Source organism: Camelus dromedarius, chromosome 8, assembly GCF_036321535.1.
Source record: "Camelus dromedarius isolate mCamDro1 chromosome 8, mCamDro1.pat, whole genome shotgun sequence".
Taxonomy (NCBI): domain Eukaryota; kingdom Metazoa; phylum Chordata; class Mammalia; order Artiodactyla; family Camelidae; genus Camelus; species Camelus dromedarius.
In genome coordinates this window covers 55959695-55979804 of record NC_087443.1, presented here as the reverse complement: position 1 = coordinate 55979804, position 20110 = coordinate 55959695, and the positions used below count along the sequence as shown (strand labels likewise).

Genomic DNA, 20110 nt, shown 5'->3' with positions numbered 1-20110 from the left:
ATTAAAGATTATATATGTAATGTGCCTCACCCAATGGCTAGCACAGAGGCACTTCATAAGAGCTTAATACATAGAGGGTGTTACTTGCTCCTACTAGAAGAGAAAGGCATTATGGGTGTTCTCACATTCCAATGACCTTTTCAAAGTCCTCAGAGAGAAGGTAAATGTGAGCAGTGCCCCTTCCCAATTATGTATATAATTACAGTCGGTTCTCCCTATTCACGGATGTGGAACCCATGAATACAGAGGGCCGACGGCACTATACCATTTTATATAAGGCACCTGAGCATCTGTGGATTTTTGGTATCCACAGGGGTCCTGGGACCAATCCCCTGCCTTGCAGATACTAAGGGATAACTGTATACTCTTCTGCATGTGTAATTTTTGAATGTGTTAATGAGTTGACTGACAGGGTTAAAACTTTAGGAGCCAAAAAGAAAGGTGTATCAAGTTTACAAGTTACTAAAAGGATTGGCTTTTGTAAGTCCAAGAAACAAATCTTTACCTTACTCTAAAAAGGGCATAATGGAGTTTTAGAATTTGATTTTCCAGGGTTCAGTAACCAACACCACTGAGCAAGAGCTACAGAGAGACAACAGGAATGGAGAATTCAGCTCTCCAGCCTGAGGTGGAAAACCAAATGAGACACACAATATTTGGACCAGGCTGTATAAAGTTGTGACTGGTTGTCCTAAAGCTCTTCATGTGTCATACAAGGACTTAGGTAATGAGAGGTTTCAAACTTAATGTTCAAGCTGAATTCCTCAGACAAGACATACCACACATCACACAGAAAATATTGCACATCACTCCTTTATTATACTGATCTGGAAAAAAGACTTAGTATATTCATGCTCAAGTGAGTTCTGGGCCCCAGTGGTGGGCCAAGCAACTGGAACATGATTCAGAAATCAGGCACAGTGGAGGACACACTTGGACATGAGCAAGAGGCATTCCACTGCCAGAAAACAGTAAGGCAGGGGAGGGATCCTAAAACACACAGGATGAACTCCTACACCTTAGAAGTCAAGGAGCTTACCCCACGATGGCATAAGGAATGACTTATTTTCTGATGACCACATGTGGGAATATTTCAACCGCTACTAGAAACCCCACAAGGGGTTTTTTAATTTATATATATATATATAAAATTTTTTTTGTAAAAGTAAATGTAACACATAAACATTTAGGATTGATCCCAATCGTCGAGTCAGGGAGGAAATGTTTGAATCACCACACAGGTTATATTTCATCTTCCACTGGAATGACTAGAGCCCTCAGTCACCTGAATAGAACAGTACCCAGCTGGCTCCCAGGAACACAAATAGGCTCTCCTGCTTCTCCTTGGTGGTCATACCTTAGCATGGTTCCTCCCTATCCCCTACTCAGGCAGGTCCTTAGTAATAAACAAAGCACTAGTAAAACCCCCAGTTACTACCTCTCAGCGCTCTTGGATAAAGTCTTCCCTCGGCTTGGACTGAGGATGTGCCCCAGCGGTGCCATTCTGACTAGACTGTATAAAGGGAGTGGGTGCAAGAGACAAAATGGCTAAAACGAAATTGGGAGCCACCAGTCCCCATCTGCAACTACAACTTGAGATGCCTACAGATGTGGTCAGTGTGACATGTGCAGGGGAGAGGTGCAGAGGAATGGGATGGGCTGGTGGCGGGGTGAGGGGTGGAGGGTCCTTGGGAAAGTAATCTGCTGCTCGCCCTCACTTCTTGGCTTTGCCCTGGGCAGCCACAGCCTCCATGGCTTTACGCACGGTCTCTTCATCCCCCAGGAACTGCATGGGCTTGATAGGCTTCAAGTTCTTGTCCAGTTCATAGACAATGGGAATGCCAGTTGGCAGGTTCAACTCCATGATAGCCTCTTCAGAGAGACCTGGAAATACACCCACCATGATCAGTCAAGCAAGATAAGAGTCCACAGACCCCCTCCCAGGCTTACTATTCCCCCTCCAGGTGACAAAAGGCTTTGGTAGGAATTACAACAGAAACACCCTTTCTGATATTTGTGATAACAGTAATGATCTGTGTTTTAGAAGATCCATGACCCAGGGAATGCCCCCAATACTTATTTCTCAGCCACTGAAAAGCAAGAAAAAAGGATGAAAGGTGTGTACCACAGATGCCTCTCCCAAAATGGGATGTGGAAGCCCCCCGTGAGGCAGGACTATACACGTCTCAGATATCCTATGTAGTCCATCCAGCCTGCCAAAAGTCAGCACATCTGGGCTGCTAGGCCATCAGGTGAAATAATTTAAGATGCAAATTGAGTATAAAGTTGGACAGGGTTGTGACTAAGGTTTTATCAGCAGTTTCAACTAGCAATCCTAGTCTGGAGGTGGGCATCTCAAATTTTCATGTGCATCTGAATCACCTGAGTGATAGATGCAGCTTAAGTGGGATGTGAAGTTCTGCATGTGTAACAAGCACCCATTAGGGTCTGGCCACCTGTGCTTCTGCAAATGATGCTTTGAGAAACAAGGACAGAGGGTGTATTTCCACTAGGAGTCAATCTGGACTGTCTCTAAGGCCATCAATATGTCCAGCCCTTTCCTGAAGGTCTCCTTCATACTAAATAAGTCCCAGATTGGTGGCAGTTCTGCTTTATCCTTCTTTGAGGGCCCCTCTGAAAAAACGTACATACCCTCCAGATGCTTGACAATGCCCCGAAGGCTGTTGCCATGGGCTGCAATCAGTACCCGTTTCCCCTCCTTGATCTGGGGAACAATTTCTTCATTCCAAAAGGGCAGAGCCCTGGCAATAGTGTCCTTCAGACTCTCACAGGAGGGTAGCTGATCTTCAGTGAGGTCTGCATATCTGCGATCCTAAACAACAAAAAATCCAAGCTCGCCAGTTATTAGCAGTTGCATCTGTTCTGCCTATTCCTCATCCCCTAAGGGATCAAAGTGATGGATGAAGATCTCTCAGCAGGGCACTGAGAGCTTGAGAAAAGGGATAATGATTATCCTGCCCCTTCCTCCCCAATTACCCTCTACTGGGAAGATTGACAGTTCAAAACAAACATAACTTAGAAAAGGAAAAAGTAAAAAGGCAGACTACAAGGTTCTTCCCAATTCACTTTTATCTTGCAATTGGCTCAGGACAGCCCAATCGGCTATAGGTGGGTTTTATAAAATAGGGCAATAGATGTAAAAAAAGATTAAAATTCTTTTCTGATAAACCACATAAATATTAATTTTTTTTGACAAGTGAAGGTCATTCCTTGGAGAAGGGGGATTACAATTAACTATTTTATTGTAAATTAGAAACTCAGTGGGCAGACACTAGTAAAAGCTAAGAGAGTGTCTAATGTCTAGGCAGACACTAACAAAGCTAAAAGTGAGGCCCAGATTCTGATCCCTTGGTCCTGTGGAGAGCCAAATCTCCGTGTGTCCATACCTTACTGATGTTGCTGTAGAAGGGATGGTCAGGCTCCATCGGAGGTGGCGGGACATCATAGGAGCGCCTCCAGATCTTTACCTGGGCCTCGCCGTGCTTGGCAGCAGTTTCTGCTTTATTGAGGCCAGTCAGACCCCCGTAGTGGCGCTCATTAAGGCGCCAAGTCCTCACCACTGGCAGCCACATTTGGTCAATGGCATCCAGCACTGTCCAGAGCGTCCGAATCGCTCTCTTCTGCACTGAGGTGAAGCAGATATCAAACTCATAGGCAGCATCTGGAAATTATAAGTTCAAAGTGATGAGCTAATCAGGTCCACTCTGGAGCCAGAATTTTCTTACATATGAATCTCACATAGAGGTAGCCCAAATGAAAATTATTTGGCTAAATATTTTATTTTGTTTACCCTAGCAGGAAAGAGTATTCTGCCTTCAGGGAAGATAAAATTTGTTGCTTTATGTTGCAGTTGACAACATACCTCCCAGCAGTTCCCCAATAATTCATCTAACCCAAGGTCCAAACATACTGTCAACCAGCTAAACTGCAACCCAGGCTGCTTATCCTAATCCCCAGAATGCTGTGCTTAAGCACATTTTAAGAACTTGTTTGCTTTAATTCTTTCCAGATGAGGATATGAAAAATGTGGTATCTCTTAATCTAATAGCTAATATTTATAGGGAGCTTACCATCTATCAGGCACTGAACTTTGTGTTCTATTTAGTCTTCATACCAATCTTATATGAGGTTATATCCTTAGAACCCGTCTTACCAGATGAGGAAAATAAAAACTGGAGGAGTTAAGCATATTACCCAAGGTCACAGCTACTACATGGGCGAGATTAAAACCCTGGCTATGTGACTATAATCCAACTCCTAACCACCACCTCTAGCTACCTCCATATTTTCCTAACCTCTAAGGATCCTGATGTTTGTATTTTAGTAACTGTCACTTCTGATTGATAATTACCAATATATTTCACTCCTCTCTAACCTCTGGTCTAGGGGAATGGGATTTTGAACTCTCAACAATCAGGTCACAGCAACAGCTCTTAGAGGATGCTGATAAAACCAGTCTGTTACATGAAATTATATTTTCCCTGAAGTATGGAAATCCCATCACAATCTCTTCACCCACAGTTCCTCTCTACTATAGCCAAAGTGCCAGCCTATTCCTGAGTACCCTGAGAAGATGTATCTACCTACATCAATGGTTATGCCAAGTTTAAGAAAAGCCACTCACTGGAGAAAGAGCAAATGCTGTGCACCGTCTTACGCATTTATAAATGAACCTCTCCATACAGAGCAGTTTTGAGAAGAGGTATCAAGAGTTATGTTGGCCCAACCAGTAAGTTACAACTATTTATCCTATGTCCAGTTTTATGAACAATTATTCTCCCTCCCACTTTAATGGGGAGATGGCCCTTTCCTTATGAAGTGGACCAGGAAGACATGCCTGTTTTTTTCCATGAGGTTACAAGGCCCTTTTTGAAATTCAGCACAAACTTTCCTGTGCATTGCTTCATATTGAGGTTGCCAACAGTAATTAATGAACTCTGCGGTGAATTTTCTTGCCAGCCATAAGGCCAGTAAGAACTACACTGATGGGGGAAGGGAGGATTAATCAACAGGAAACTCACCACCCCCCACAAGGGAAAAGATATAGACCTCAACACTGAGCCTCAGGGCAAGTCCTAGTAGACTGGCTTACCATCTCTTCCCTAACCTTAAAGGGAGGAATGGCTCCCCAATAAAAGCTGAGTCACTGGTAAGCAACTATCCACATTGCAAGCCTCATCCCATGCTGAAAAGCTATTGGTTGTTTCACTGCAGTTAATTTCCACTTGCAACGGAGTGCCATGCACTGGATACACAAATAGATCCCCAAGGAGAAAAGCAGTTCCCCTTACGACTCTTAACAGAGAACTCGAAAGCCTCTTCCTTTAACTTGGCCATCAAACAAAAGCATAGTATAGAACACTCCCATGGATGGCGCTGGCTGGCGCTGTGTAGTGTGGATGCCATCCTACCCCAGGAGTAAGACTGCATGGGGAAGCTCAGTTCTTGCTAGCTTCCTCCTGGATCATTCAAGATTTTATAAACCCTACTATTACTATTACTTAAAGCCCTGGTGAAATTTAATATTTTATTTCAGGTCCTTTATATTATTAGGTTATTCATAATGGTCTTCATTATTCAGAGTTTTCACTTTTAGTCTTTCATTTTTAATTTTAATCATCTGTGATGCCTCTAAGAGATATTAAAATTTTAAATGAGATTTCAAATAACTAATGCTACTAATATTTACTTAAAAACTGAAATCAGGTCTATTATTTTAAGAAAGATTACAAGTTAAGGCATTTGATCAGTCTTAAGAGGATAGCTGCAATTTGCTTTGTCCTGGGCTAGTCATCAGCAAACCACCACAGACTCATACAGTTCTTCCTGCCAGAGAGTAGGGGAGAAAATGGCCTCCTTTACCAGCACTTTCCCTATCCTGGCTTCTGAACAGCATGAGGTCACACCAGGCCATCCCAAAGCAGTCACACACATCCCCAGCAGGATTACATTTCCCAGACTTTCCAAAGTTTTGCTTCATTTCAGAAGGATCTACAGTGAAGGCAAGAAGCTAGACAGACAACAAATTGGGGCCAAATACCTGATTCACATCAACCAGTCATCAATGACCCTTTAAAATGGCTGCTGCCTTATCCAGAAGTTAGAAGGGAGCAGGACAGGATCATGGAAGCACCTCTTTAGTCCAAAAATTCTTTGAATTGCTGGCAGCAGGGAATGCTTCCATGTTAGCATTCCAAAATCACAGAGAGCTGTCTGTCACCGGGGGCGAGTCTGGTAGACAAGCTTATCTCACTGCCATTTCCACCTTTGCCCAGCGTCCTTGGCCAACAGCCTACCAGTTCTTCGCACCTACCTGTTACTTAACCCCGGAATTGAGGCCAGGGTGGTGGACTAGGAATAAGAAGATGTGACTTTGGACAAGTCATCTTTCCAATCCTCACTTTTCCCAACTATGAAAGAGGGCCAGGGAGGGGTGGGAAGCAGAGGAATAAAATCTGTATGCTTTATGGGATTGTGAAAAGGACTAACTCAAATCGTTCATTCATTGATTCATTCATTCATTCACTCACTCACTCAATTACATTTGCGGATGCATTTTGGACATAGGATTTGTGGAATGTTGCTAAACAGCATTCTACACAAGCACGAGGATGTCTTTGTATCTTGAACCCTGTGGTTTCCCACCCCTACCCTGGCAGCGTCACTCCCCCACAGAGGGGACAGCATGTGGCCAGCCGCTTCACCGGGATCTGCAGCCGCCTTTTTAAAAGGCTTGGTTATAGCTACTGGAAGACACTGGCCATCCAATTTAGTATCCTGTCCCCGAGTTACTAAATGCTCAGACTAGAAAAAGGAAGAATTTCGCAAGGCGTTATCGTAGACAACTCAGCAAGTCGCGGGGCGACCTCCCGGTTCCTCTTCACCGCGCGGCCCCTCATACTGCACTGGGTGACCTTGAGCAAGTCGATCCCCTACCCTGGACTCATTTTCTTAACTGCAAAAAAAAAAAAAACTGCTGGAGAGATGAAGCCCAAGGTCTCCGCCCTCTCCAGGAGGGTGCGAGGACAACTAGGCGGCCCCGACCCAGCGATGCCCTCCCGGGCCTTCGCAGCCCCTATCCACCGCCCAGGCCCGCTCCGCACCTCGCAGCGCCTGCCCGCCGCGTTTCGCCTCTTCGTGCCCCGCCGGGCTCAGGTCTGCGTCGTACCAGCCGCTGAAGCGGTTCTCCAGGTTCCATGTGCTCTCGCCGTGCCGGATCAGCACCAGCTTATAGGCGGCCATGGCGGCGGCTCGGGGTGCGGCGTAGACTGGGGCTCACCGAGATTCCGGAGTCGCAGTCCTGCCCCCGGCAGCGCCTGCGCGCTCGCGCCCCACCGCCCAGCTCCCGCGCACTAGCTGGTCCAAATCTTTCCACTCGCTCTGGGCCGCCCTCCGCCTCCCGGGTAAGCGCATGCGCCCCGTGCCGGCGCTGCGGCCGCCAGGGGGAGGGGGCTCGCTCGAGGTCGCCAGGGCGCATGCGGCCTCCGCCGCAGGCCCCGCGTCCGCTGCGGCGGTCACGGAGCGCACGTAAGCGCAGAAGGGCGGTGGGACTTTCCGCCGGCGCCGGGGCGTGCTTGCGGGCTCGAATGCTGTCTTATTGCCATTACTCATAAGCCCTCCGTTGTAATAAAATGGCTTTTATCATTTGAATCGCGCCCAGCTCGGCCAGGTCACTTTCCTATCCGTATGCAGAGTTTGATTCACACACCTGAGTTTAAATCTTCACTCTTCCATCTTACTCACTTTCTGTCTTTGGACGGGTCGCTTAACCTCACTCAGCCTCATGTGTAAGTGGACATAGTAAATACGTAGCTGGTGCCTATCTACCTGAAAGATGCTCAGTAATGGTTGTTGTTTCTATCTCATTTCCATGTACACTGCTCTATTTTACATGTGAAGAAACGCTCCGACTGCTGGTTCAAAAGCCATGTGCTTTATCTAACACGCAGCCGTTTGTCCCATCTCTTCTAATCTCGCAGCCTCTGGTCAGTGCTTCTTGGACACAACAGTGAAGCAAATTCTAGGACAGTCAAACACTCCAAAAAGAGGAGGGTCACTGCCTGTCTCTCTTATACAGACCTAATCAGCAGCATAAGTATCTGCTTATCTGGCCCGCTCTCTGCTGCCCACCATCTCCTAGTTTATTTCAATCTAGCCACTTTGTTGAGCACTAAGCATGTCAGGCAGTGGGCTAGGGTCAAAGGTGAGTTGAATGTTTTCTGCTCTTTGCAGCAGATGGAGTGCAAATAAGACCCACATGTAAACAGCTGACAATGAAATTGTCCCATGTGCTATATTTCGACAGATTGTAAAAAAGTTTTTAATACGCACTCACAAAGCACCTACTGTGTGCCAGGCAGTGTTAAATGCTTTACAAAGATTAACTCATTTAATCCTCATATCCTCGTAATGATCTTATGAGACCGGTACTATCACTTCCCTATTACTGATGAGGAAACTGAGAGATGGAGTAATTTTCCCAAGGTTACAGGAACCGGGATTCAAACCTAGGATGGCTGGCTCCCAAGTCCATGCATCTTTTACCTACTAATCTCTCTGGCCTCCACATTTTTGTTGCATTTTAGGCATTTTTGACTTTGAAGAGTGAGAAGGATTTGACAGGCAGAGAAAAGGCACTTTGGGAATGACATGAACCAAAACACATGAGCCTGGTTTGTAGATATATCATCTACTATTCATGAAAGTTTACTGTTAGTGTGTCAAGTGTTTTAATGTGTTATCTCAACCTTCCAGCAATTCATATAATGTAGATGCTATTATAGCTCCATTCCACAGATGAGGAAACTCAGACCCAGGGAAATAATTTGTGCAAAATCACAGCTCAGGGCGGAAGTGGAGAAACCAGGACTGAAACCGAGGCAGTCCATGGCCTAGTGTGCACTGTAACCACAGTGCTCCACTGCCTCCCTCCTTTGCAGCTGGGAAAAGCTGGAATTCAGTGACCAGAGAATTGACTGGGATGAGGTCCAGCAGTAAAAGTTGCACTTGGGGCTCACAGACTCCCCGGTCAGCAAAGTAGGAACTGTCCTCAAAGGCCTCCTCATTTCAGCTCCTGGCACAGCCCACATAGGGGTCCTTGGAAGACTCCCTCTTTGGAAGTTTTCCTTCTGGTCATTCCTTCTGCTTGGTCATCCTAACACTGATGCCCAGGCCCTCCCAGGGAGAGCTTTTCCAGTCTTAACCTTGACTTTTCAGACTTTTTTTCTGTCCCTCTGCCTGAGCCCTCATCCATGCTCCCAGTCATGGCTCCTCCCCTGCTCTCTGCTTCTGGCCAAGGTTTCTGTGCTCTTAGCCAATCTGCGTCTCACAATCCTGTAATGAGCAGGAAGTGCAGCTAGTAAGAAACCTGTGAAAATATCTCTATTTCTAGTTACCTATAGGGCTTAAGATGGGTTACTTGACCTCAGCACAGTTTCCCCATCTGTAAACTGAAACAATAATCATATTCATACCTACCTAAAGCACTATTGTGAGGAATACACGAGAAGATGCATGGGAAGCATTTAGTGCCGTGCCTAGCGAACATAAATAATAATCATGTTATTCACATATTCATAGTAAATATTATTAGCAATGTTATCAAGAAGGCAAAAAAGATTTAATGAGGCACCAATTCAGAGGTTGTGAATCTGGAGATCTGTGGACATATTTTCCTTCTAGGAGGATGCTTGGTAGGGGGTGGCATGCCCACTGGGATTGGAACTAAGCAGATAACTAGGATACTTTGGGCAGGAGGCCAAGGTCATCTGTGCCACCAGCCTTGGGGAAAAGCCCAGGAATCCTACTTTATTACCTTTACCAACCCCATCTGCCTCCAGAAGGAATCTCTCATCTCCTTGGAATTCTGAGGAACTCTGATTAACTCACTTACAGAATATCTACCCTGGGTCATCAGAGATTTTTTTATGTATGCATCAGATCCATTCAACTAGAAGCTCCTTGAGGATGGGCACCGTGTCTCTATTTTATACACTCACACACAAGCACTAAGCATGATGCCTTTGCCCTTGGTCAACTCCCTGAGTGACCCTAAGTGTCAGAGCGGGGAGAGATGCTGATAATCCTCCACTGCAAGTCCCCACCTCCTGACACCTCCAGTTCACATGTAACGGATGAGGAAAGCGAGGTGAACCTTTCAAAAGAGCAGATGAGTAGGGGACCAGGTTCATCAGTGAGAAGTCAGAGGTAATCCACAGGGAAGGGCCCCGAAGTTGGGCTTGCTGTGTCAAGGAAAGGCAGGAGCCTGGAGAGATCTGGAAAAGGAGGGGGTTGGGGAGGACTATGAGAGAATCCTGAAGACTTTGCATCTGGAAGCCAGAATCCCAAGTGGAGATGGGGGAGGATTCATTCAGCATCTATCAGAGCATCACAAATCTGGGAAGAAGCTTAGAGCCTATCAAACCAAGTTTTCTCAAATGACAGTGAACGATAAGGATAAAGCAGTGTGTGTTGCCTTCTACTACTTTTTTTTTTAAATCTTAATTGTTATCTCTGCTGAACACAAGACACACAGACATTTGTCAAGGCTGATTCCTGGGCCCTTCTAAAGAAGTTGAGGGAGACAGGAGCTCATTCACACATCCTGAGAACAAAGCAGTGTGAGGTTCTGATCACAACAGAGGGCCCGCTTCGGAAGCAGCCTGAGGGACCCACTGCACAGCTCCCAGCCAAGTCACTGCCCTCCCTCCCAGGGAGCAGCTGTGGCCAAGTAAGTCACACTTCCTGCGTGGAGTGTGGGTTGGAGGTCTGTGCTCCAGAGCCCTCCTGACCGTCATTTCCTGGGCCAGGGACACTCATCAGTAATGAACCCTCATCTCTATCTGGGGCCCCCAGCCAGCCTCTAACCCCTGATCCCGTGGGACAGACAGCCTCCATTCTAGCGCAGTATCCTTCAGGCCTCCCGGGACTCTTAACAATTTCAATCCACCAGCTTTTTGGTTAAGCTGTTACAAAAACCCAGATAAGGATAATCAGTGATCACAGCCCCACTACCCTCACTGTCCCTTAAAATAATAAACGCCTCTCTCAGCCTTCCCTTCCCATTTATTTTTTCCGCAGAAGGACAACTCCCTTATCAAGTGCCAAACATTCAGTGAAGAACCCGATTTAGAATCACAATGGGGCGAATCACGTTTTCTGCTGGGTGGAAGGCAGGGCAGGGCGGCTGCCAGTCAACCCACAGGACTCCCAGTCAGGACACCGCATCCTTACTTGAACATCTTGCAGACTCATTGCCTGATGTTCAGATCTCCCCAGCTCAGCTGGTGTCTAAGGAGAGGATTTCTGCCTCAGAGAGTGAGACCAGATGATCATAGCTAATGCCTCAAGACTCTGAGAGTCTAAGAAAGGAAGCAGTGCCTCAAGGAGGAAGAAATGCATGCACCAACCTTCTACAGTCTGAGGGTAAATGGGGCTGGAACTGGAGCTGGTGCTGCTGGAAAAGGAAGAGGAGAGACAGTTCTGCTGTGCGTGTGAGGCTTCCTACAGCTTCTCAGACAAAACACTTCCTTCTCTGACCTCAAAACCCAGCTTCAGACTTGAGTGTCCAGCCCAGCCATAGTACAAACCCTTCTCCCTGGATTATAGAACTCTTCCAGTCCCTAAAAAGAAACCACTAGGGGTGCACCAGACCCCCTGCCTCTAGGCCCTGTGCGTGTTAACTGTGATGATAAAAATGCTCAAAGCAGGGCAGTAAGCAAACCTTCTGCTTTCCTTCACACCAAACTGTTTTCCTCATTTGTATTTCTTTGGATTAAATTCTAAGTACAAAACAGGCATACATTTTGTCATTTGGGAATCATTTCTGCTTAGTTTAGACTGAGGATTAGCAGCAAATGACTGAGATATTATTAGTACGTTGGTCCAGGATCTCTGAGAAGCAGTTGCCAAGACAGGATTTGAAGGGCGTGTGTTAGGGGAAATGCCTGGGACCGGAAATGGGGGGCGGGGTGGGTGATCAAGGTTGACAGAGTAGGTGCAACTCAAGTGAAGGAAGGAGGGGAGGAAGGCTGGGTGGGTGGAAGCGTCTTAGACACAGTGCGTTTCTGAGGGACATTCGGCAGGACTGTCAAGAATCCTCAAGCCAATATCACCCCTCAGAGGAATCCCTGGTCTCCCAGGACCCAGCCTGCCTTTACATACAGTCATGGGTGAACAGCCCGTGGCTGGCGTAGCCTCTGTCTGAATGCTGTGAGGGATTTCAGAGTGACACTGCAGGTCCCTCAGTCAAGCAGCTGTAGTGAGATCTGAGGGCTTTATTCTCATGACTGCCACAAGGACATTCTATAAATGTCAGAAATGCTTTTTTTAATTTAAAAAATTTTTTAAATTTCTCAGAAATATTTTTATGTCAACACTTAGTGACCACTGACTGACTGACTAAGGAAATGGCAATGGCAAGGTGACCAGGTTTCTAATATACCTGTTAAGGATTTTGCCAGGGGAGCTGGTGGCTGTTATATTTCTGTTGGCAGTGGAGGAACATACCTGACTCACCAAGGTGACGACAAGAGCCAGCCTAAGGCTCAGGGTTGTCCAGCCTAACAAACATGGATAAGAAAGAACCATCAGAAACCCACACAAGTTCCCCACATGATTAAACATACAGTTACCATATATGACCCAGCAATTCCACGCCTAGGTAGGTGTATACTCAAGAGTGGTGAAAACATGTCCACACAAAAACTCATACCCGAATATTTATAACAGCACTATTCACAATAGTCAAAAGAGGGAAACAACCCAAATGTCTATCAACTGTTGAATGGATAAACAAAACATGCTAAGTCCATACGGTGGGATATTACTCAGCCATGAAAAGGAATGAAGTACAGATACATGCTACATAAATGAGCCTTGAAAACGTTATGCTACATGAAAGAAGCCAGACACAAAAGGTGATTTGTTGTAGGATTCCATTTATATGAAATATCCAGAGTAATAGGTAAATCTATATAGACTTAAAGTAGATTAGTGGTTGCCTAGCGTGGGGGGTTTGGGGGTGACAAATAAGGGGTGTGGGGTTTCCCTGTAAGGTGATGAAATGTTCCAAAATTGGCTGTGGTGATGGTTGCACATATCTGTGAAGGTACTAAAACTCATTAAACTGCATACTTTAAATGGGTGAAATGGATGGTATATGAATTATATTTCAATGAAGCTGTTTTTGAAAAGCTTTTTTAAATTTTTTAAATTTTTTGGTGGGGGAGTCTAATTAGGTTTCTTTATTTATTTAATGGAGGTACTGGGGGGATTGAACCCAGGACCTCATGCATGCTAAGCACGTACTCCAGCACTTGAGCTACACTCTCCTTCTAAAAATAATTTTTAAAAACCCATGTGAGCCCAGCCTCCAAGAGCCACTGCTCCATGGCAGGGAGGTGGGTGCGTGTGGAGAGCTCTGGGGAGTCTGAAACAGCCACTGTGCTGCAGAAAAACAGTCTTCTTTAGCCCTGGTCCACAGCCGACTCCAGGGACGATGCTGCGGGTGTGATTGGGCAAGCACCCACTTCCTACTGAGCCAACGAAGAGACACGAAGGCGGGAAGGGGAGGCCTGGGTGGAGACTGGCTGTTTGGTCGGCATCAGGCGGCAGACTGTCTGCTGGTGCCTCACATCTCCTTCCCAGATAAGTGTGGAAAGGGAATGTTGCCCACCATCAAGTCATTAGACACTGCAGCCCCCACCCTCCTTCACCAGGTGTGCCCTGGGGGGAATTCAGGATGGAGAAAAAATAGGAAATATTCTGTGCTCTGGATACTGGCCCTAGATAGCTAAAATGCACATCTAAGGAATACTTTCAATGAGCCCAGAGTCTTGCATCTTCCTATACATAGAAAAGCACTAAAATCATTAATTTGAGATGTCTGTTTTTTGTGATTAGCAGTAACCTTTTGATGTTTGACTACATGTTTTGTTTGTTTGTTTGTTTGTTTTTGCCCCCAGCAGAAACTCCTATTTATTCTGGCTCTTCCCTTACCTTTTCAGAGCATCTCCTCAGAGCTACCTGAGAAGCCATCTCCTGGGCTATGGTCTCAGTAAGTTTCCCCAGTGAAACCTAACTTGGTCCTGGGTCCTGTTTCGATTTGCTACATGACCCTAGGCCAGGACTTTTCCCTGCTATGGAACCAATTTCCCCAATCCCTGTATTGGGACCATGTCAGCCCCAGGACTTGGAGGAGGATGACAGAAACTGAACCTTATTGCCACTGCCTGGACAGGGCAGGTGCCTCATCCCAAACAGGCTCTAAGTCCCTCTGGAGATTTATCCCCTTGAGAAACATGGTCCATTGTTAAAGTAAAACACCCCTGGAGGGGGTGAATGGTTTGAGCTAGCTGTCCCTTGAGGGGAAAAAAGTTCTCAGACTCCAAAGACTGTCCTGTTGCCATAGCAACAAGTAACCACCCCCACAAAGGGTTTTAAACCATTTAATCAATGACAACTCATCGCTGTTTAATTGAACAATGACAATTTGCAGGGTTGAGGGACCAATACCACGCCTCTGTAAACCAGCCAATCAGCAGCAGCCACACTCTGGTTCACCAGCCAATCCCTAAACTCTCCCTCCTCTGAGTGTGCCCATCCCTGACCTTCACACCTCCCAGCACGACATAAGGGATCACTTTCCTGCTCCACTCAAAGAGGCTGACCCTACCGGCAGTGCTGTGTCCTCCTGAAGTAAGTCAGAGAGACAGTTTTTGTTTCAGATATTACGAGGTGGTGTCTTCCATAGACACCCTCCATTCATATTCTAGAATAGTGCCTTCCTGGGAGTAATTTTTCCTCCCTTCTAGGGCTATTGCTAGTCTTTACGGTGTTGTTGGTTATTTAGAAAAAGGCCAACCCTTCTTCCAGACAAGGTTCCAATGAGGACTGGATTTCAGATCCTCAGCTGGGAAACTGAGCAGTCCACAGTCTGCATAACTGCACACAGCAACCCTGCTCATCCCTCGTAACTGGTCAGCCAGTGAGTCTGCCCATTCTGCCTCCTAAATACATTTTCCCCATCTGTCCTCCTCTCTTTGCTCCCATAGCCAAAGCCTTAGTGTCAGACATCATTGTTTCTTTTTTTACAGGGGTTTCTTTTTATTTATTTATTTTGGGGAGGGTAATTAGGTTTATTTTTAATTTTATTTTTAAATTTATTTTTAACAGAGGTACTGGGGATTGAACCCAGGACCTTGTGTGTGCTAAGCACTCACTCCACTGAGCTACACCCTCCCCCGAGACCTCATTGTTCTTGCCTGTACTTGTGCAGTAGTCTCTAACTGGCATCCTGCCTCTAGGGCAAACATATTATACTCCTCCTAGCCTTTGTGGCTTTGCAGCTGCTGTTCCCTTGGCCTTGCTTATACTTCCACCGTCACCTTCCTGGTCAACTCTAACTCACCCTGCCAGATTCAGCTCCAGTGTCAGTGTAATGGGCTGAATGTTTATGTCCTCCCCAAATTCATATATTGAAATCCTCCCCCTCCATGTGATGGTATCAGGAGGTGTGGGACTTTGAGAGGTGATTAGGCCACGAGGGCTCATGGATTAGTACCATTATAAATGAAACCCCACAGAGTTCTCTTGCCCCTTTTGCCAAGTGAGGACATGGCCAAGAAGACAGTCGTCTATGAATCAGGAAGCTGCCCTCACCTGACACTGAATCTGTCTGCCTTGATCTTGGGCTTCTCAGCCTCCAAAACTGTGGAAAACACATTTCTGCTGTTATAAGCCACCTCATTTATGGTATTTTGTTATAGCAGCCCGAATAGACCAAGACAGTCCCCTTACCTGAAAGTAGTCCCTGACTCTCCTCCTAAGCCTGACCATAGCCTGCCAGGCTCCGGGCTCCCGTAGCTCCTGGGCGTACCTGGATGATGGCACTGATCACCACGACTGGGTTTCTTTGCTGCAGTCTCAATCAGCCTGTGAGCGCTGGACGTGAGAATTAAGCTACTTTCATCTCTTTGTAACCAGGTGGTTGTGAAGAACCAGCCTTGAGAGAAAAGTAAGTTACAGTCCCATGCCAACTCCACCACTTAATGCTGTTGGGAACTTAAGCAAGTTACTAGACTTTTCCCAGATTTGGTCTCTCCACCTGTAAAATGTGGACAATAACGTGAAAGCAAAACCAAAATGGAGTTGGTATTACTAAGAGAGCTCTCGGAACTAGAGCCGGGAGGCGTCTGAGGAAGCATGACTTACGTGTATTTCAGCCCAGATGGAAATCTGACCTTCTGAGCACTTACTGTCTGAACGCAGACATCCAGAGCATCTGCCCAGTGTTCCAGAAACTCAAGATACTTATTGGACCCTTACCCTGAAACATTTGTGACAGCCTATCTCTTAAAGACAAACGCCCCCTTTTTTGTGTCGGAGCCCGGCCTCATGGCTTTGGTCTTTATAAGCCCCTGACTTTCTTCCCTGGAACTCTCTCTAGGTTCCACCTGAATTTGTGTCTCCAGAATTACAATTCTTAAGACTCAAATAAACTATTTTCTTATTTGTGGCCCTCTGTGTGTGTGTGTGTGTGTGTTGTTGTTGTTGTTGTTTGGTTGACGGCAATAACACCTGCTACAGTGTGTGGTTGTGAGGACTCAGGGGGATTGTGTGTGTGAGGTGCTTCCAGATCCTCCTGTTAAAATCCAGACTCCTTAGCCAGGCCCTCAAGGTCCATCGGTTTCTGTTCTCAATCTACTTTGCCAGTTTTGCTTTCAAAAAGTCACCTCCTCATCAAAGATAGCCCTCTGACAGCCCCCACCCCATCCGGGGGCATTTCCTTGGACCCCCCAAAGCTTTACCTGAACATCTCTTGTGCCTCTAGCTGAGCTCTGGCTAATGTCATGTATTCATTTGGCAAATAAATTTATTGCATACCTACTATGTGCCAGACACTGTGGTGGGCTCTGAGGCACAAGAGTGGACCAGACGTGGTCCCTGTCCTCAGGAGGTTCACAGTCAGTGGGGAGGCAGAGAAGCAAAATGCAGTTCTATGAACTGAGCGTCAGTGAGCATTGAAGTTACTAGGGGCCCTGGAGAGCATTAGTTATAACATCTCTGATTTACAAATAAGAAGTCTGAAGGGTTTTGTGCTCATCTTAGCACCATTAACCTACAGTTTTCTTAAGAGCAGAGCGAGAGTCTTTAAGCATCTTTACTTACTTTCATATGCTTACTTAGTACAGTGCCTTGCACATGATAGGTGCTCAAGAAATAACTTTTGGGCATGTAACAGAGTTAAATTCATCAGAACCAGTCCTCCAAACATCCAGCTGAGACCCAGAGACCACTCATTGCCTACCCAATATCCAGTCTTCCATTCTAAGCAACAGAACTCCCATCTGGAGGGAGGGAGTGGGGCTGCAGTGTTTCCAGCTAAAAGACTACATTCTTCAGCTGCGAAGTTTGCCCAGATTACTACGTCCTGATCAATCAGATGTAAATGGAACAAGCATAAAGGGAGCTGACGTGGCTGGGAGGTGTGCCTTTTGGCTCTTCCTCCCTTCCATCCTACTGAGTCTGGGTCTTGGCCTGGATTGTGATGTGGTAGTTGGAGCTCCTACAGCCCATCTTTGGAGCATGAGGTGACTCTGAAGATGGAAGTCACACACTGTGGAAGTTGGAGCAGAACAGGAGGGAGCCCAGGACCCTAAAGACTCTGTGGAGCCACCATACCAGCCTGGACTACCCACCTACCTCCTTACTTCCTAAATGTGAAAGAATTAACCCTGTGTGTTTAAGCCACAGTATCAAGGTCTCTGTTATAGTAACTTACTGATAAAGAGATCTTGACAAGAATGAGGGGTTCAAAATAGTGAGTGGGGAAAGCTTTAATTTTACAGTAAGATTGAATTTGGGGGACTCGGGATGTCAGGTTAGAGTGGTGGTCACGCTGTTTCTCCTTATCTGGACCCCCCTCATGCCAGCCGTGGACACCAACTGTCAGGTGGGAAAAAAAAGGTGGACTCTACTTTGGAGACAGTTCCCCCTTTGAGCAAGAGCACATCTACTAGTCCTCTCTGCACCTGCAGAGAAACACACTCCCTTTTTTGTATACCAGGCCATTCGCTTATCCCCCCAAACTTACTGTAGGAAGCCAGCTCTTCTTCCTAAAAGCTCTTCTTGACCAAATGGAATGTCAATGCCCTAGAAGCCAAGGACACCCAGCCTTCTGCAGCAGTGACGTGCCAGAGACAATGCTAAGCATTTAGCATGCATGATCTCATTTCAGCCTCTAAACAGCAGCCCCATTTTCAGATGCAGAAACTGTAGCTTAGAAAGTTCAGCCACCTGCCCCAGTCACGCCTAGGATGTGGCTCCAAACACAGGCTTGCCTAATCCCAAAGCCTGGGTGTGAACACAGCTCCAGCAGTTAGGAAAATGCTCCGGAGCAGCCACAACTCCACTGCCTGGGTCATGATGGGCTGCCCAGGGTGACAAAGCCCTTCTCCCTCCCCCAGAGCCTGAGCCCTAAGTCAAATGCCCAAACCATCACTTCCTCTTTATTTGGGGCAAGAGGCTAAGCCTCAACTTCCCTTTCCTCCTGCCCGATGTTATAAGAGATTACAGCCCCACTGACCAGAAAAAGGCCTTTCTGATTGCCCTGGGCTCAGCCCTTTGGATGCAGAAGCCCCGTTCCCTCCACATGAGCCTTGCAAAGGGTTTTAAGAGCAGTGCTACAGCAGGGGCTCCTGGGCTGAGATGGATCTCCTGGCTTTTGGCCACTGCTTGACTGTGTGAGCTTAGAGGTGTCACTGAACTCCTTGGAACTCTCTGTGAAATGAGAACATGTGCTCTGTCCTCTTCACCTGGATAATTGGTGAGAAAGTGTTTTGGAACTCAAGGCGAGTTTTTGGGATAACAATGAGCTCACATTTACTGCCTTCTTACTACAGGCCAAGCAGTGTTAAGCACTTTTACATGTGTTATCTTATTTAGTTCTCATAAACCCAATGGGTAGACATTCTTATCTCCATTTTATAGATGAGGAAAACTGAGGCTCAGTGAGTCAACTGCTCAAGGCCAAACAGCAAGTGGTAAAAAGTGAATTCTAACACTGAGGGTGTGACTACAGGACCCATTCTGTACATGAATGGTCCTTATTAGCCATATATAAGTGGCTAATCATGGCGATGGCTAATGCCTCTGGGTGGAAGCTGTTCCTGGAATTCAGGGGCAAGGAGGTTAGTCCTACGCCAAAAAGGTGAAGCCGGAGGTGCAGGGTGGGAGAGAGTGTGCTCAGGCCATCTGGATGTCTCTTCTCCCCTCTCCTGGCACCACATGCCTCTCGTGGAGGCTCCTCAGGATGGAGGGCCATCAGGTAGCCTGTGATCCTTTCAAGGTCATTCCAGACTGGTGGTTCATCCAGGGGCTGTATCCAGCTATGACATAGACTCAGTTTGGAGGCCTGTGGTGTCTGCTGTCTAGGAAAAGGATAAGATGGCTGCCACTACCCTGGGCCTTTTCCTTTCTACAGCTGATTTGCAAAATGCCAGCCTGCTCAGCCCTTGTGTCTGTTTCTTGCTGTCTCTGTTAGGGTTTTAGCTTAAACTGATTGTTTGCAGAGCCCCCTCTGGTGGCAAAAGTTTGCCATGGCACCCTTCATAAGGTACCACTAACATTTTTGGAGTTGTATGTATTTTGACAGACACACAGCTTTTGTATTGAATCCTCAGAGTAGCCCAGTGGGTTAAGTATAACTATCACCACTTTACAGACTATGAAATAGAGACTCAGGGAGGTTAAATCATTGCTCAGTGTCATGCGGAAAGTAAGTCCACTCGAACCCAAAACTTTCTCTGTGTTCTCTCAGTAACTGTCCTCGTAACTAGACCTCTGATCATGAGTACCAACTGCTTACAACAGTTTCCATACTCAGCTACCTCTTTCTCCTCAGGTCACCAGTCCCCTTTTCTCAGTCTTACTACCCAAGACTCAGCCTGCGTCGCCGGAGTGGGGCCCGGCCCAAGGGTGGTGAGTCCTGAGACTGGAGGTGCGGGGCCCAGAGTCAGTGCTGAGCTGTCTTCTCTGCAGTGATGCTTTCTCACATTAACAGCCTTTATGGTCTCTCTGCTCAGTGTGC

The 20110-nt window shown here is 46.6% G+C and overlaps 1 protein-coding gene across 1 annotated transcript; it reads right to left on the bottom strand.

Moving 5' to 3' along the window:
- Positions 1 to 797: 797 nt before the first annotated feature.
- On the bottom strand, positions 798 to 7388 carry PGAM1 (phosphoglycerate mutase 1). Its single transcript, XM_010974383.3, has 4 exons — positions 7125 to 7388; positions 3408 to 3682; positions 2653 to 2833; positions 798 to 1884 (listed from the first exon to the last, which is right to left on the bottom strand). Exons 1-4 carry the CDS (start codon positions 7261 to 7263, stop codon positions 1715 to 1717), a joined length of 765 nt encoding a protein of 254 aa, XP_010972685.1. The 5' UTR covers positions 7264 to 7388; the 3' UTR covers positions 798 to 1714.
- Between the last annotated feature and the right edge of the window lie 12722 nt (positions 7389 to 20110).

Excerpts from the sequence above, each read along its gene's own strand:
- PGAM1 (XM_010974383.3), bottom strand. The coding sequence starts at position 7,263 with ATGGCCGCCTATAAGCTGGTGCTGATCCGGCACGGCGAGAGCACATGG. Across the intron at positions 3,683-7,124 it reads CGGCGGGCAGGCGCTGCGAG|ATGCTGCCTATGAGTTTGAT; the intron begins GTGCGGAGCGGG and ends TATAATTTCCAG. Across the intron at positions 2,834-3,407 it reads TCTACAGCAACATCAGTAAG|GATCGCAGATATGCAGACCT; the intron begins GTATGGACACAC and ends TTTGTTGTTTAG.